Source organism: Anoplophora glabripennis, unplaced genomic scaffold (genome assembly GCF_000390285.2).
Source record: "Anoplophora glabripennis isolate ALB-LARVAE unplaced genomic scaffold, Agla_2.0 scaffold190, whole genome shotgun sequence".
NCBI lineage: Eukaryota > Metazoa > Arthropoda > Insecta > Coleoptera > Cerambycidae > Anoplophora > Anoplophora glabripennis.
Window position 1 is genome coordinate 351,056 of NW_019416301.1, and position 17,987 is coordinate 369,042.

The window sequence follows — 17,987 nt, forward strand, 5'->3', positions numbered from 1 at the left end:
AGCCTATTACTGATAAAAGTAGTTATCTTTATTAATTTTAAAAGTTTTATATTACTTTGTGAGAAATGAGATTTTAATAACGGGATCATCGAGCAAAATAAAAAGTCTTCTAACATTTGATTTTTTTAAAGATCACTTTTTAAATGGAAACTACTACTCAGTTTACTGTTGTTACATACAGAAAACCTTACCAAGAATAATGCAATAGTAGTGTTAGCATTAATCCTCAAGATAGATATCAGAGCCTTTATAGAGACTGCCAAAAAGAAATAACATTATTATTAGTTTGAGTGTGGGCGATATGTAACCACCAATATGTTATAGCTGTTTTACATTGACAATTTATTGATCAATTAATTCATGAAGTCGCTTCATCAAGAAATTGGACAAGTGTAATGCACCAAATCTGCTATCAGATTTGAATCAACTTAATGAATTTATTCATCAAGTTATTATGAAAACATGACTAGTGTTCCACTAGGCGAAATAAACTTTTTAGCTAATGACATTTTGTAAAACAACTACTCTGCGGGCTTCTGCTCCATACAGCATTAAATTACACCAGCAATACCTACTATACCTACTAAAAAGTTAAATTTACTGATGAATGATCTCAGCTTTTTTTACTAAATATTAGAGACAAAATTCAATGCTGGACAGTATTATTTTTAATTATTTTCTTGTATTGTTTTGTTTATTTATGTCATTTTATCATTTGTTCTTCATAGAAGATGACTTTACCTTTGTTCTGACGTGTGTAAGCCCTTTTGTGTATGTAATACGAAAATTGGAAAATAAATAAAAAAAATAAAATAAAATATTATTTCTCACAATGTCATTAGTTACAAAATTCTATTGATTTATTTATACGTATAGAGCCAAGTGTCAATAATTGACTGTTTGTTTTCATAATTTCAATTAATCCATACACCGTGTGCACCTAGTGCGCGTAAGTCCAATATCTAGGTTAACAAAAGATATAACTTATTTTTTTTTCTACAGAGTTGCCTACTTTCCCGAGCTACACAAAATGAAAATATATTTCCATATACAGGGTGTTCAGTTTTTCCTGGGCAGGTACCAACTTAATTTTTTTAAATTGAAACCCATATTTTTTTTATGGCATTATCGAATTCTACGTGAAAAATTAACGGGACTTTGTGTTATGATCCCTATTAAAATATTGATAGTTTTCGAGATAATCGAATTTTCATTTTTTTTTCTTATGTTTCCTTACTTCTAGTAGTTGACATAATTATGATTGTATGACAGTTAGAATTTTTTTTTTTCAGGAACTGAAGAGTGAAGATGGCTCTTCAAAAAAAATCGTGCCAAACCTGATAATTTAAAATTTGAAAAATCTCGACTTTTTCAAATAGAACACCCTGTGTTTTATGATTTCATTAGATGCTTTTCTGTAGACCCTACAAATTTTTCATAGCTTTCCCCATACCTAAGTTGCGTAGTTTTTGCAAAAAAAACATTTTTATGTAAAATACCGGATTTGCGCCCGTTCCTTTGTCGGGAAAAATATTGTAAGGGTATATATTTTAAGTTAGCTTGCGACTATGAGTATTCTTTTTTCAAAATTCTATTCATCCAAATTTTTTAATCTCCAATTTCACTAATAACTTTCCTAACTACGGTAACAGTGCTTGATTTCTTCTTCAATATTTTATTTGTCAAGCTTTTGAAAACTCCAAGGTTACTACTAATTTCCTGGCACTAATATTTGGATTTTCAACAACAGACGCCACAACTTTAAACTAAATATTATTCTTGTTACTTTCATGTCTCCTGGTAGTTTTCTCATAATTCGCATTTGCTGTTCATTCAAACCTTTCCTTCACATTTTCAAAACAGTGGGAATCTCTGTAAAATTGGATTATTTGCTTTGTAAATACGTGCTGTTAGCAAACATTTCCCATATTTTGCTAATTCTTAATCACTTGTAGCGATTTTATGGGTTTTTGATTTTATTTACAAATAAATGGTAACTTTCCATAAAGACTTATTTATTAAAGTTAAATATCTAAATTTTTCAGTTATTAATTTTTACTTTAAATAGTATAGCTAGACAACTAACAAATTTTATAAAAATAAATACCCTTACAATATTTTTCCCGACAAAGGAACGGGCGTAAATCCGGTATTTTGCATAAAAATGTTTTTTTTGCCAAAACTTCGCAACTAAGGTACAGGGAAAGATATTAAAAAATTGTAGGGTCTACAGAAAGGCATCTAATGAAATCATAAAACACAGGGTGTTCTATTTGAAAGAGTCGAGATTTTTCAAATTTTAAATTATCAGGTTTGGCACGATTTTTTTTTGCCCCCTGTATATCGCAGGTCAACTTTTGATACGTTTTTTGAAAGAGCCATCTTCACTCTACAGTTCCTGAAAAAAAATAATTTCTAGCTGTCATACAAACATAATTATGTCAACTACTAGAAGTGACGAAACAAGAAAAAAAATTAAAAGTCTATTATCTCGAAAACTATCAATATTTTAATAGGGATCATAACACAAAGTCTCGTTAATTTTTCACGTAGAATTCGATAATGCCATAAAAAATATAGGTTCCCATTAAAAAAAATTAAGTTGGTACCTGCCCAGGAAGAACTGAACACCCTGTATATGCAAATATATTTTCATTTTGTGTAGCTCGGGAAAGTAGGCAACTATGTAGAAAAAAATTAAGTTATATCTTTTATTAACCTAGATATTGGACCTACGCGCACTAGGTGAACACGGTGTATACACCTTAACAAACATTTTAATTATCGAAAATGTAGGATATTAGTATAGCTGTGTATTAACTTTCTGGATGACAATGGATGAATAAGTATGTGAAAATTAAAAATATATTCACCCTCGCAACTTCTTGTAGTAATAAAGGACTACTTTCTACTACTCTCTTAGAATACATATTTTTTCTTCAAGATGGTATTTTCTACGTCACCGTACGAATATTATTTATTAAGCAGCCAAATCTCTCAATTCTTAATATAATATAAAATAGAAGTGACCTTGCCCTTGTGTTTGTATATAATTAAAATTAATAAGACGAGTTGATTTTCATGCGAATTAATTAATAAACAACCTAATTAATATATAGAATTTGGTAATAAACAGATATTTTTGGTATTCTTAGACTTTGTTTTACGTCAAGTTTATACATATTTATAGAAATAAATTAATAAGGACAATAAAAATCAGATAATAACAATAGGTATACACAAATAATGTACAGTCAAAAGTATTGAAGCGAAAATTTACAAGAGAATGAATGTTTAAAAAATCGAGAAAGGTCAATTTTTTTTTCAAATGGGCGCATTTTAGTACCAAATACGAGGTTGTATATATCTGTGGATTAATTTTTGAAAAATTTGTGTTTTGGATTTCATTATTTTTTAATTACATCAATAGAACTGTACATATGCTTTTATTATTATCGCCTTATGCATGTACCAATGAGTTGCACTGATATATAAAGAAAGAAAGCCTTAATCATAAACCTTTAACAAATATTGCATCGTGGTTACATTAATATACAGGGTGGTCCTACATTTTCTTCTAAAATTTTTAGTATAGGTTATAAATACAACGAAAAATTAGCGTACTTTTTTATATACCCTTTTAAATGGGAATGATTAATATCAGTTTTTTAGTAACATCATCTACAACAGTCTTTCGAGATATTTTATAACGAGCGTTCAAATAAAAACGTGGTCGAAGTTGGCTCTGACACATTTAACGTACGGAGTAGCTTATAGCGACCAACTTAACCTCATTTCTCAACGAGCTGTATAGCAGCTGTCAGTTTCAATAACGTTAATGACTATATAACTTTATTTTAAAGAATAATCGTGATAACAATAACAAACAATTAAAGGAGCTGCGGAAAGTGTCCCCCTCCTTGTTATAACAATAAATTAAAGCAGCTGCTGAAAGTGTCCCCCTCCTTGTTCCAAGCACTTTTCACACCTGTTCCTCAAAGAATTAAAGACATTTTCTAAGATGCTCGGGGTATTGTTAATTTCACGAATCTTGTCTATAAGTCGAGCCTGCAGATGGTTTAAATCAGGAATAGGCAGTTCAAAAATAGTGTTTTTAAGGTAAGGCCACAAAAAGAAATCACACGGCGTAATATCACATGACCTCGGTGGAAATTCATGTTCAGCATTGAGACTTATTAGTCGATTTTGGAAAACTTCCCTCAACATATTCATCGTCTCGCCTGCCGTATGTGCCCTTGCGCCATCTTGTTGAAAGTAAAAGTTTGTAATTTCGTTTTCTTCCAGCTGGTTAACAAAAGGAGCGATAATTTCTTCTCTATACCTTTGCGCAGTAAGAGTACCATTAAAAAAAATAGGTCCATAAATCCTCCTTCGATTGAGAGCACACCAAACTCCAATTTTTTGAGCGTGTAGAGGGCCCTCGACAAAAAAGTTATCTGGTTTTTCAGAAGACCACATTCTCATATTCTGTGAGTTTACGTAACCACTTAAATGAAACCAGGCTTCATCAGAAAAAAAGGTGATATTATGAAGTTCACCGTAGTTGTTTAAAAACCATTCACAAAATACAGCCCGTCGCGGAAAATCAACTTCATGAAGTTCTTGCTGACAAGTTAAACGATAGGAGAACAAACGCAAATCTTTTTTTAACACTGTGTGGCAGGTACCGACTGATACTCCCACCATTTGTGATAAAACACGTACAGAAGTTCTTGGCGCATTTTCCATTATTTGTTGGACATTTTCTTTTAATTCTTCAGTCCGCTTTTTAGGTCGGCCGCTTCCTTCTTTTCTTGTTACACTGCCCGTTTCACGAAAAACATTAACACAACGCTGAACTGCACTTTGAAAAATTTTGTACTCAACAACGCCGGGAAATTGATTTTGAAATTCTATGAAACATTCCTCAATAGAATACTTCCATATTCCATCAATCTTGCGTCCATTTCTAAAGTAGGACTCTATGATAAACACTTTTTGTTCTTGAGAAAACACCATTTTAAACGCTTTTTAAAACGAAAATATTCAAATTGATAGCGGCGATATAGCGCTTTGACAGATGACGTTTAAGTTCATTTGCTATACGCTACGCCCTACGTCCAAATTTTCAGAACCAACTTGACCACGTTTTTATTTGAACGCTCGTTACATATTTTAAATTTAGACTGTCACGAATAACATGCTCGGTGTTATTCATATTCCTGTACATTGCCACTTATCCTGAAATTGAACCATTGAATATCTTATTGCAATAAATAAATTAATCAATTAAAATTTATACAGACAAAGTATTTCAGTTTTCAAATATTTCTTGAAATGAACGAGTGCTAGATGTCTAATTGTAAAGAATAATTAAATAAAGAGCAAAACGTTAAATCCTTCTTATCTTTTAGTAACAAAATTAGGGGAAAGTGCTTTTAATACTCTCAAATTTCAGATTCAGAAATAGTATAGAATGTAAAAAACGTTAAAGATCTTTATTTTTATTATAATACAGTTGATAATACTTATATTTCAGTTTTTATTGTTTTACGATAGATATAGTCAAATTCTATAACTTTTCCTGTACGACATACTTCCATGAACATAAATGATAATAGCAATTAGTCCAGTCATACACTCCATTCGACATAAGAATAATAATTAAAGATACAGAGAAGCTGATTCAGTGATTATTGAAATCAAATCTCAAATATACTTTTCAGTTTTTAAAATATTTAGAGAAAATTTTTTTCTGTTTTTAAGACAAAATATTCTATAACAACATATTAATTATAAAAACAGTTGACCTTCTTTGACCTTACAAAGTACATAAACGTTGTCGTGAAGAAGCGTTCTTTAAAAATAATACAAAAATTCGAATTTCAAAAATGATAAAAAATATACTTATATCCAAGATATGGACACAAAAACGTTTTAACCATAAAAGGATAGCCCTTTTGCAGGGAAATGAGTCGATGTAGGGTTTGGCCTACTTTACTTTGACAGGTGCGAAACATCACATAGATAATGATGTTCCAGCAGATAGTATTTTTGGTTTCAACAGGATGGAGCCCCTCCTCATTTCGGGATTGCTGTAAAGAATTACCTGCATGAAATATTTCCAAATAGGTGGATAGGTCGAAGATAACCCGTTGAGTGCCCACCACGTTGACCTGATTTAAGTCCCCTAGATTATTTCTTGTGGGGCTATTTAAAAAGGAGAGTTTACATTGTTAGACCGTACACCATCGAAGGCTTGCTTAAAAGTGCGTATAAGAGAAGAAACTAATCAGATACCGCCAGAGCCAATTCAAAATACCACGGATGAATTCGAACATCGACTTGCCTAACTGTTAACGGGGGTCACTTTGAACATCTTTTTTAAATCACATAAAATTGTTTAATTAAAAATCCTAAGTTATTGTTTTTGAAAAACTCTTCCCCATTCTTTACATTAAATTAAGTAGTAATACATTTAGTTTTTTTCACACCCTATATAGACGCATTTCCCTTCAAAGGGACTGTCGAAAAAAATAGGTAGGGCTATTTAAAAAAATATATAAATGACGCAATAGGTTTATAAAGCACAGCGCAAAAAAAGGTTTAAGCAACGTGACAAAACGAATTCCTATATACTAATTGACGTGTTTCAGCGTTTTTGTGAAAACGCAACACAAAATAAAATACGAATTTATATACAGGGTGAGTCATTAATAATGGTACACAGCTCAATGGCAAATTGTTAACGTCAAAATATAGCGATTGAGCCAAATATGCCTTAATCAATTGTTGCTCCTTTTCGTTCGTTAACGTTGAAAAAATATTTTCGATTTTTTGCTATATTTTAAGTATGTATGAACCGATTGTTTTAAAAATTTGTATTTTTACGTTTTTTGAGGTGGCAAATACGAATATGCAATTAGTGTTGGGGTCATGTCTAAGGGGCGCTAGTTGTATTGTTCTGTCAATGTAAAAATATGTCTATCTTTTTATATTTTACAATTTTAAATTTTTTTAACTAGAAATTGTTGAACTAAATAAAAAAGGTATACTTGTTACAACTCGATAAACTCAACTGTTTTCGAGATACAGACATTTTAAGTTTTAGAGGTTCGACGGGAATTAAATTAGAAAATTATTTTTTCCAAAGTAGTAGGCATGGACATAATAAATTGACAGCTGTCACTACAATACCATATTGTTTTCTACTCAATTTGATTTAGTTGAAGTAGTAGTATTTGAAGTAGTTTTTTCCTTGTCGTTATTTTTTAGAGAGGAGAATTTTCCGCACTGTTGGACGCGGTAGCGAAGTACCTTGCCTGCACGTAGCCCTGTTTTAAATCCGCTGAATTTTTACTTCTGGGGATATCTTAAATCTTTAGTTTACAAAAACAATATTAATGGCCATGAACAACTGTAGATTCAAGAATCAGTTCATATAATCAAACAATATAGAACTTTATTTAAGATCAGACAAAAAAATAAAAGGCTAAGAAAGTACATTGAAGTCGCTGGTAGTTAATAATTTGTTAAGATATGCATAATAATCAATTGCTGTAATGTTTGTCTTAATTCTTAATTCAGACTTGGTTTCTTAAGACCTGTTAATTTTCTAATTTAATTCTCGCCGAATCTCAAAAACTTAAAACGTCTGTATATCGAAAACGGTTTAGTTTATCGATTTGTAACTAGTACAACTTTTTTATTTAGAATTGAACGTAGGTCAATAATTTGTAGTTAAAAAATTCAAAATTGTAAAATACAAATAGTTAGACAGATTTTTACATTGATAGGACAGTATAACTAGCGACCTCTAGACGTTACCCCAACACTGTTTGCATATTCGTATTTGCCTCCTCAAAAAACGTAAAACTACAAATTTTCAAAACAATCCGTCCATACATACTTAAAACATAGATAAGAAAAGAAAATATTTTTTCAACTTTAACACCCTGTAGAACGAAAAGGAGCAACAATTGATTAAAGCATGTTTGGCTCAATCGCTATATTTTGACGTTAACAATCTGCCAGTAAGCTGTGTACCATTATTAATGACTCACCCTGTATAGTATACGTACTTTTTATATACATGATTATAATTGTTGTAACAGTTTTTAGCATAAATTGGAGGATAATAATAATATTGCAAATTTTTAAAGGATTTTTTCCCGCATAGGATAATTATTGTAATTAACGGTAATTGCTGCTGTTAGGTATATTCATTTCTATTTACCAAAGTACAGGGTGTCCCGAAATTAATGCAACAAAATTTGGTCATAGATTCTTAAGACAAATTTAGGGCACCCGTATTTTTTCTATTTGCCAACTGGTCCCCTCTTTCGGAGTTACAGCCCCCTGAAATCTGTCCCTAAGAAGTCTTTTTTATACCTCACAACCATGTTGTATGAGATGATTTGGTACACATGTGTTTTATGACATGTAGAATCTCACAGTGCTACGCTTTTTGGCGAGAAACCCCCTTAAGACACTTTTTCGTGGGCCCTCTTGTCTTTGGAACCAGAAAAATTTGGTGGCAAATTTGATTTTTTTTAAATTATTAGTTAACTAGAAAACCATTGAATTTAGAAACTTTTTTGTCTCTTGATATTTGTTTCGTAAAACGCAATGTTTTTGATGAAAATTGCGAATCACGATATGCATTCGATCACATTTTGACATTTTTCTCGAAAACGTTGCATTTTACGAAAAAAGTATAAAGTGACAAAAAGTTTCTAAATTTAATGGCTTTGTAGTGGACTGATAATTTTTAAGTAATTTAAATATGCGACCAAATTTTTTTGGCTCCAAAGACATGGGGGCCCACGAAAAATTGTCTTAAAGGGGTTCCCCGCCAAAAAACGTAGCACCATCAGGTTCCACATGTCATAAAACCCCTGTGTACCAAATTTAGTGATTTTCGTACAACAGGGTTCTGAGATATAAAAAAAAAGATTATTCATAGGGGCGGACTTCAGGGGTCTGTAACTCCGAAAGAGGGAGCCACTTGGCAAAAATAAAAAATACGGGTCCCCTAAATTTGTCTTAAGAATTTGTGACTAAATTTTGTTGCATGAATTTCGGGACACCCTGTATATACAAATACATTTATAAAAGTTTTATAAAGATTAGAAATAAAATGTATTATGAATTTAACATTATAACGTCAACTTTTAGTCTTTTTTCGTGGTTATTTTTATTATAGCTATCAAAATAACAGAAATGCCTAAACATTTTTACTTCCATTTTGGCATTGATTATTTTAAGAACATCGTTATAAGGCATTCTATAAATAAACGTACGTACTATAATGAAAAAGAGGTCCAACCTAAATACGAAGAAAAAAGTATACCAATACTACCCTGAAATTTTGGAAATCTTACTTCAAAAGTCTATTAGATTTCAGAGATACAGCGTGCAAACCAATAATACAATAAATTAATTCCTACAATCCATTCAAAAGCTGTAGCAAAAATTAATTTTAGTGATAGATGTTAATAGATCTTGCTCGAGGGTTTTTGTAAGCAGTCAATCCGTACCTGCCTAGGTTTCCTAATTTAGGTATTACATTATGTATACTTGGTCATAAAACACTTTGTATATTCCATAAGCGGAGTAAAGTGTGTCTCGCACGGATATCCTTTACTTCAGGCTATTTTTATTTATCACGTCATTCATCTGTAATTTAAATATATTCCAATTACTTGCATAAATATGTAAACCAAGCTGTATCGATCCGGACACAGTAATATCACCTCATACACCAAACTGAAGGATGTAAAATCTGTCACAATAATCTTGTTATTCGGAAATTTTCACCTCTAGAATTCCCAACGAATTAATCATCGTTTTTGCTAATTCCATTTTCTGACACGATTAATCCTTGAAAACGCCTTGTAATCGTGACAGAAAAGTGGCGACAATAAAAACCACGCCTCACCCACCAGCTTATTAGAACAAAAGCAATTTTTAAATAAGGCCTCTCTGAAAGCGACGAAACTGATGTTCCTAAAACGCTACATTAAGGAACAGGGTTTTATTGCAGGATTGAAATCGGGTATCTTTTCATTCGTTAAATTGCTTAGGAGTTAATCTTAAATTCTTCTTTACTTAGTTTTTCATGGACTCCATTTAATTAAACAAAGTCTTTGATGTGTTGTAAATGGGAAACAATAGACAAAGCTTCCTCAAACCACAACAACTAAAATTATATTAAATAGAGAACGTCCCACAAGGATATGCACAAACTTCCTCAGACAAAAACAAACAAAAATATATTCATGGTGTTTTCGAAAGTTGCATTTTAATTTTAAGGAATTATAACTGATGTCAAAATGATGAGTTTCATAAATAAATTCTCTAATAAAAGTTTTATAATATCAGAGATAATTACATTTGAAGATAATGATATTTCTAACACTGGTTATATCAAAATGGTACACTTGGTACAATAATAATAATCAACTTATCGACATCATTTTAATATATGGTGAATGTTTTTAAATTCTGTACAAACACTGTAAGCATTTCGATCTTGTGTGGAGTGTTGTCCTAATAGGATATATTCCAGAACAAGGAGATTTGTGTATTTCGTTCGAAAAGCCCGTGATGATGGGACGGACTTCAAGAAGTCCATGGAAGACATGCTGGTCGACCTCGACCAAATAGTATCTTACAAATTGAAGAAGAAATTCTCAGCAACGTCGAAAGCAATCCATGAAGACATGCAGCACAATATTTCTCGTGAAGCTAATGAAGACCAATTGTATCCATATTGGTAGTAGTTTTAAAGCTTTCTCGGCTGATACCGCAATACCACAATTTTTTGGGTTGTTATGCCGTGTTCTATGTACCTGGTTACTGCCACTTACAGATTTACATTTTGGCTTATAGTTAACTAAGAATCTGTGAACTGCCTTTGTCGTTCTTGGGCTAAGCTCTGTGAATGCGGACTCGCTATCATAACCTGTAAGTCCGCCCTAAAGTTGGTTTCGATTCTTGCTGTTGCTTCTAAGACTGCTGCGGATGAAGCTAAGACAATAGGGGTAGAGACACGCCGCCCGCGCCCACCCTCTACCCCCATCGACAACGTAATAGGGAATTCCCATCCAACTTCCACCACTGCAATATGCAGGCCTAGATGCGCGCACAATGACACCGACATTATAAGATCGGTGACGAGGTCGCAAACGGCCTCAGTCGGGAAAAGACTTTTACAAAGTCACCAATGAATATGCCGAATATGAAGGACGGCGAAACGTTTGAAAGTACTGAATGCGACCAAGTACATAGACCATTACGGAACATCTCAGAGGACAACCATTCTCTGAGGAGCATTTCCGTCCGTAGCTTGCATTGCAATCAGAAGATTATACTGCAAGGGTTCGACGTTCATGCATGGTTATTAAACGAACACACCATAGAAATGAGACAACCCCCAAACCCAAAGCCAAAGGGAGCTACACTTGAAAAAACGCGGACAAACACCCATTATCCATCGACATTGCCAGTGCCGATGTCTGCGATCGAATCTGAACCAGAATAGGGAGTCTGGCCGAGAAATGCTTGCTCGCGTGCTCAATCGACTAAGTTACCGTGGCGATAGACACTATTTGCATTTTTTACAAAAATAATTTACCTATCCTATTCAGGATTGCAAAGATTATATCTATGACCAGTCTTCATTTCGAGCCCCACTCTGAAAATGAGCCATTTCAATAAGGCATAATTCGTTCTGAAATATAAATATTATTAATTATTAACTTACCAGTAATACGAAATGCCAAAAAGTTAGCTGTGAAAACAAGTAATTAGTTTGAAATATATACGATTTAACATTGAAGCAAAAGGTAATAACAAAATGATGCAGAAAATGTATTCAAATGATAACAGACACGGCTATGATGCAACTTAAACATTCTGGATTCTGGAATAGTTTGGAGGGTAGCTCAGTAGGTATGCTACAGCACTTAGGCCCCATTGGAGCCCTTGTGCGTCCTCCCAGCGAGAGATCACCTCTCCTGAGCCGTCAACCAGCCTATCAAGGAGAAAAGGGTGATGACGTTGTTCAGGGGGATTTCTCTGATGTAGTCCATAGAAGGCCACCGTTCTCCTAGCACGGATTCTCTCGGTGATGAGACACCAGTGCACTCGCAGAGTACATGGAAAACTGTCTCGTGTTCTTGCTTACAACCTCTACAGACAGGTGTTTCGCACTGCCTCATATGAAGAGGTGTTTCCTTAGCCAACAGTGTTCGGTCTGAATACCCGTCACCAAGCGAAGGCTTGCCCTTCTTCCGATTATACTAGATCCGTATTGATTGCCTACTATCTGCGTAGATATAATAATTTTGCCCGTTACCTACCTACGGGCAATTTCTTTACCAGATATACCTACCAGTTCCGCTTGTATCACGATGGTACGTACATGCATAGCCCACTGATATCGAATATGTAGAAATCTAGAATAGATCCCACATCCTGTGCCTGTTAGTTACACCCTTACTGTCGGTCTCCTCCTCGTTTTTGATGAGTACTGTATAGAGTTTGTCAAACACAAACTTAGGAGAAATGCTATCAGTGTCTAAAACATACACAATCATACACAGTCATAATCATTCGTTTATAATGAACAATAACAAACTGTTGCGGCTATGCCTGATGAAATTCGACCGCCGATTGGCTAATGAAATGTGAAGAATTAGAAATTAGACCAATCCGAGCCAGTGAAAGGAATGTTGTGTTTTACCATCGTTTGGAAAAAACTATTGTTTTAAACAAAATTACTGGCCACTTTTATGGCAAACATATTTTTATTAGAATATTTATTTCATAAGGATTTGACAATATTGTTGCAAAATACAGGATGAGTCATTAATAATGATACACAGCTTAATGGCAGATTTATTAACGTCACAATATAGCGATTGAGCCAAACATGCCTGAATAAATTGTTGCTCCTTTTCGTTCTACAAGGTGTTAAAGTTAAAAACATATTTTCGATTTTTTGCTATATTTTAAGTATGTACGTATCGATTGTTTTGAAAATTGGTAGTTATATGTTTTTCGATGTGACAAATACGAATATGCAGTGTTGGTGTCACGTCTAGCCGGCGCTAATTATATTGTGCTATCAATGTAAAAATATGCTTAACTTTTTGTATATTAAAATTTAAAATTTTTAAATTAGAAATTAACTACGTTTAATTCTAAATAAAATGGGTATACTTGTTAGAAATCGATAAACTCAATCGTTTTAGAGAAACAGACGTTTTAAGTCTTTGAGATTCGGCGGGAATTAAATTAGAAAATTATTTTTTCAAAAGTAGTAGGCATTGACATAATAAATTAGTAGCGCATCATACCCGAGTAGTAACAGAATATCTTAATAGAAATTTTCCGCATCGTTGGATTGGACGGGCTAGCGAAGTACCTTGTACCTTGGCCTACACGTAGCCCCGATTTTTACTTTTGGGGCTATCTTATCTCTGGTATACAAAAACATATTAATAGTCGAGAACAACTGTGGAAACAACATAGAACTTTATTTATCGTCGGACAAAAATTAAGTAGAAGGCTAAGAAAGTGTATTGAAGTCGGTGGTGGTTGCTTTGAGAATCTTTTATGATTAATAATTTGTTAAGATATGCATAATAAAATTTTCAGTTGCTGTAATGTTTCTCTTAATTCTTAATTCAGGATTGGTATCTTAAGACCTGCTAATTTTTTAAATTTAATTCCCGCCAAATCTGAAAAACTTAAAACGTCTGTATCTCGAAAACGATGGAGTTTATCGATTTATAACAAGTATACCTATTTTATTTGAAATTGAACGTAGTTCAATAATTTCCAGTAAAAAAATTCAAAATTGTAAAATACAAAAAGTTAGACATATTTTTACATTGATAGGACAGTATAACTAGCGCCCCCTATATGTGACCCCAACCCTGTTTGAACATTCGTATTTGTCACCTCAGAAAACGCAAAACTACAAATTTTCAAAACAATCGGTCCATACATACTTAAAATATAGCAGAAAATTGAAAATATTTTTTCAACTTCAACACCCTGGAGAACGAAAAGTAGCAACAATTGATTAAGGCATGTTTGACTCAATCGCTATATTTCGATCTGTCATTAAGCTATGTACCATTATTAATAACTCACCCTATATATATACCCATAAATATATGTGGTTTTCACTCATATTTTTGATATATTTTTAGACATTAATCATTAAATAAAAGTCAAATACGTAGTCAAATACATATTAAAGCAATGAAGTATCTGTCCATTTGCATAAGGATATATTTCTTTCTAGGCTTTGGGTTGCCGAATTTATCTCCTGATAATAAAAATTATTTACTTTTTGTTTATTCCGATCCTTCCGAAACAGGAAAACGTTACATCCATTTTTTTTATTAAGGCAATACAAATCTTGCAGTACTAAAATTGAATCTGCAAAGCTAACAGATCATATGGAACTGGTGCTTAAATGGGTGATATATTTGTAAAAAACGAATTAAATTATTCCAGTACAGTTTCCTTGGCTGCAAATAGTTGTTTCAGAACATATTTTTATTAGTCGAATTGATAACTATCATAAATTCTTTTTTTATTTTCGATCGTTTTGTGCAAAATTAAGGAAGTATAATGCAAAATATATCATTTCGAATTGTCGCTTCCGATAACGTGATGTGAAAGATGTCACTATATATGTAGATAAGTTAAAAATAGGGGAAGAAATGATGCGTATAAAAGTCTAAAATAAAAGTGAAAGAAATCGTGAAATACTATTTAGCAGCTTTTACCCTGTTAATTGTTTCAAAGATATGATCATAAAAATATTTCCGAAGAAAATTAAATTAAAATGGAGAAAATGCTTTCCAGATTTTCGTAGCTTTACTTCTCGATTTTAAAATTACCTGCCTAATAAAAATATTCAGTTTTTGAAGCCATAAATAGCCTGCATATTTTACACCTTCATAACTCTACTTATTTATATTGTCCTGTGACTACCTCACACTCTAAAATTTAAAATCTCTAATTCGAACAAATATAATTCATTCGATTGTTTGGTTCTGTCATCCTCATCATAAATAAGCAATTTTAAACCTGCAGAAGATCCCTCCTGTTTCAGCCAGGACATCAAACAAACGAAAGTAAATCACAAATTTCATTATAAATTCCTTATTTTTAATACCAGTTCAAATAATTAATTAATTTCAAAGTTTTATTTCAGTTCTCTCTAATTTAGCAGAATTTCTTGTAGACTATACCGTAAAATTTGGAAAACTGTTTACTTACAATCTTAAACTGGGATTTACTTGTAAAAATTAATTTAAAGGTGCGTTATGCAAAGATGACCTCAACGAATTTAATGACGTAATTTGAGAAAAGTTTGAAACATTCAAATTTACTGGCTCTACCATTTACAATGTTGAAGTTTTGAATCGCAAAGATAAAATACAAGTCACACCCAATCACCAAGCAAAGCGTTTCGTATGGGAAAACATTTATAAATTACTTATACAGGTAACTTATAACTACAAAATACGAAACGAGATTTACTTTCACTTGCCTTTTCCGCAATGTGATTCATGATTTTAATTGCACCTACGGTCTTTATCGAAGTTAGCAATCTGAACCGAACCTTAAAATTAGCACATTCATGGCTAAAGGCTAAAATATATTAATATTTTTCCAGGGGTCAGCAGGTCATGGATTCTAAGTTCCAAAGAGTGAAGACGGATGAAAAGGAAGGAGAATTCGGACCAGAAGAAAACTTGAGGATATGGAAGAACGTACTTTTGATAGGATTTGCATTTATGATACATTTTACCGCATTTTGGGGAGCGTCAAATTTGCAAAGTTCTGTCAATTCGGAAGCATCTCTAGGCACATTCACATTAGCAGCAATATACGCGTCATTACTGATATCGAATATATTTCTACCCGTCTTGGTTATTAGGTAAGAAATTTTATTAATTCGTTTCTATTATGTAGCTAATAATAATCAGCACTTACTGTTTTTTTAGTCCAGTCACTTCATATTTTACACAAACATGATACACCTTAATGTACTGTACTTTAATTCAATTATCAAATGTATATCAGAATCCTTGGTCACAATTAACACAAAAATTTAGTTGCGGTAGGAACCGATTCTACAGAGCATTCTGAATATGAGGTCCAGATTTTCTACCTATTTTTAGTTGTTATTGACACATATCTTTAAGAAATTAGTTATATAACTCTATAGGATGAAAAACAATTGAGCTAAACTAAAAAATGCAGTAGTCACATCTAATCTTTATCCAAGAATGACGTATTAAAGAAGGTTCTATACGAGTGTCAGGAGGCAAACTGACAATACTTCTAGAATAATTTCCTTGAATGAAAATAAACCGATTTAGATCAAATTATCTTAGTTTTTTTTAAATTATCAGCGTCCAAAAAATGTTTTTAATTCATATAATTAAAATTACTTTCCCAAATACTCGGCTTCATTGCGTGAAATAAATATGACCCACTCGTTTTCTGTACGAATGTGTCATTAATTAAAAAATGCATTTTGATACTGATAAATCAAACTGATAAAATGGAATTCTATGGAAACTCTAGTCCAGTCTTCTGGCTGATATGTTGGTGTAAGATCCATGATACTCCAGTGCATCGCCATTCCTGATCTTAATTTTTAAGGACGAATTGTTTCCAAATGCTGGGTAATTCTAATCTCTCGTCTCGACTGAAATTATCTCGATTGAAAAAAAAAAAAACACGGGACTCTACCTAGGTACCCAGGAGTTTTTGAGATAACTGATTTCGATGCCGAGGTCGGTTAAGCTCTATCACGTCAGGTTCAAGGTCATTTGAAAATCAAACTAAGAAAAGGTGGTTGAAAAAAATCTGAAAAATTTCTGGAAAACATACGCTGGGCCTGAATCCGATTCGGTTGACCTCTATCACCTCATGTTCAAGGTCATTTGAAGATTAAAGTAAGAATAGGGGGTGAAAAAACTTGAGAAAAATTTTACGGATCCTCACGCTGTTTATCTGTCTGTCTCTTTATCTGCACACCTGTTTGTTTGCTTGTTAGTCTGTATTTATTGTACGCCTGTATTTTCTCTCTGTCCATCTTCCTGATATCCTGCCTTTCTATCTGCTTTTTTATCGGTAATTTTGCCTATCTTCCTGTTTGACCAAATGACTAAATGTTTCTATCTGCCTGTTTTTCTGCCACTCTGTCTAAATATCATATGAATGTGAAACTTCATTTTCTTCATTCTCATCTTAATTGGTTCCCAGAAAATCTGGGAACTTTTAGTGAAGATCAAGGAGAAATAATGCTCCGGGACCTGAATGAGTTTCAGCAAAGATATCAAGGTGTCTGGGGGAAGAATATGTTAGCAGACTATTGCTGGAATCTAAACAGAAACACAAATAAAGCACATAAAAGCAAGCAACGTAAACGTTCTCACCCGAATTTCAATTAACACACTTATGCTGAGAGAAGCGAATTGATTTGTTGAAGGCTTTCAAAAGTTTTTTTTTAATCTAATTTTATACAATCACGCAAAACCGAGAGAGAATGGTAGGCAGAAAGGTAAGAAGACAAACTGACAAGGAGGCAGACAGATTGTCAATGGACATTTAGGTAGAGGGGGGCAGAAAAACAGACAGATAGAAACATTTAGTCATTTAGTCAGACAGGAAGATAGACAAAATTACCGGCAGACATGCAGGTAGAAAAGCAGGATGCCGGGTAGACGGACAGAGAGAAAATTCAGGCGGACGATAAATACATACTAACAAGCAAACAAACCGGTGTGCAAGTAGAAAGGCAGACAGATAAACAGAAAAAAGTAGACAGGTGAGCATTCGTTAAATTTGTTTCCAATTTTTTTCACCTCCTATTCTTACTTCAACCTTCAAATGACCTTGAACATGATGTGATAGAGGTCGACTGACAGCGACCCAAAAAACAT

General features: G+C 33.0%; 1 protein-coding gene across 2 annotated transcripts in view; it reads left to right on the plus strand.

Annotated features, from left to right (window-relative positions):
- LOC108907287 (UNC93-like protein) overlaps window positions 1-17,987 on the plus strand; it is a 146,820-nt gene that overhangs the window by 87,862 nt on the left and 40,971 nt on the right. For both annotated transcript variants that reach the window (XM_018710897.2, XM_018710898.2), the window contains exon 2: window positions 15,707-15,970. In XM_018710897.2, the coding sequence (XP_018566413.1) occupies window positions 15,707-15,970 (264 nt within the window). The remainder of the gene's footprint in view (window positions 1-15,706; window positions 15,971-17,987) is intronic.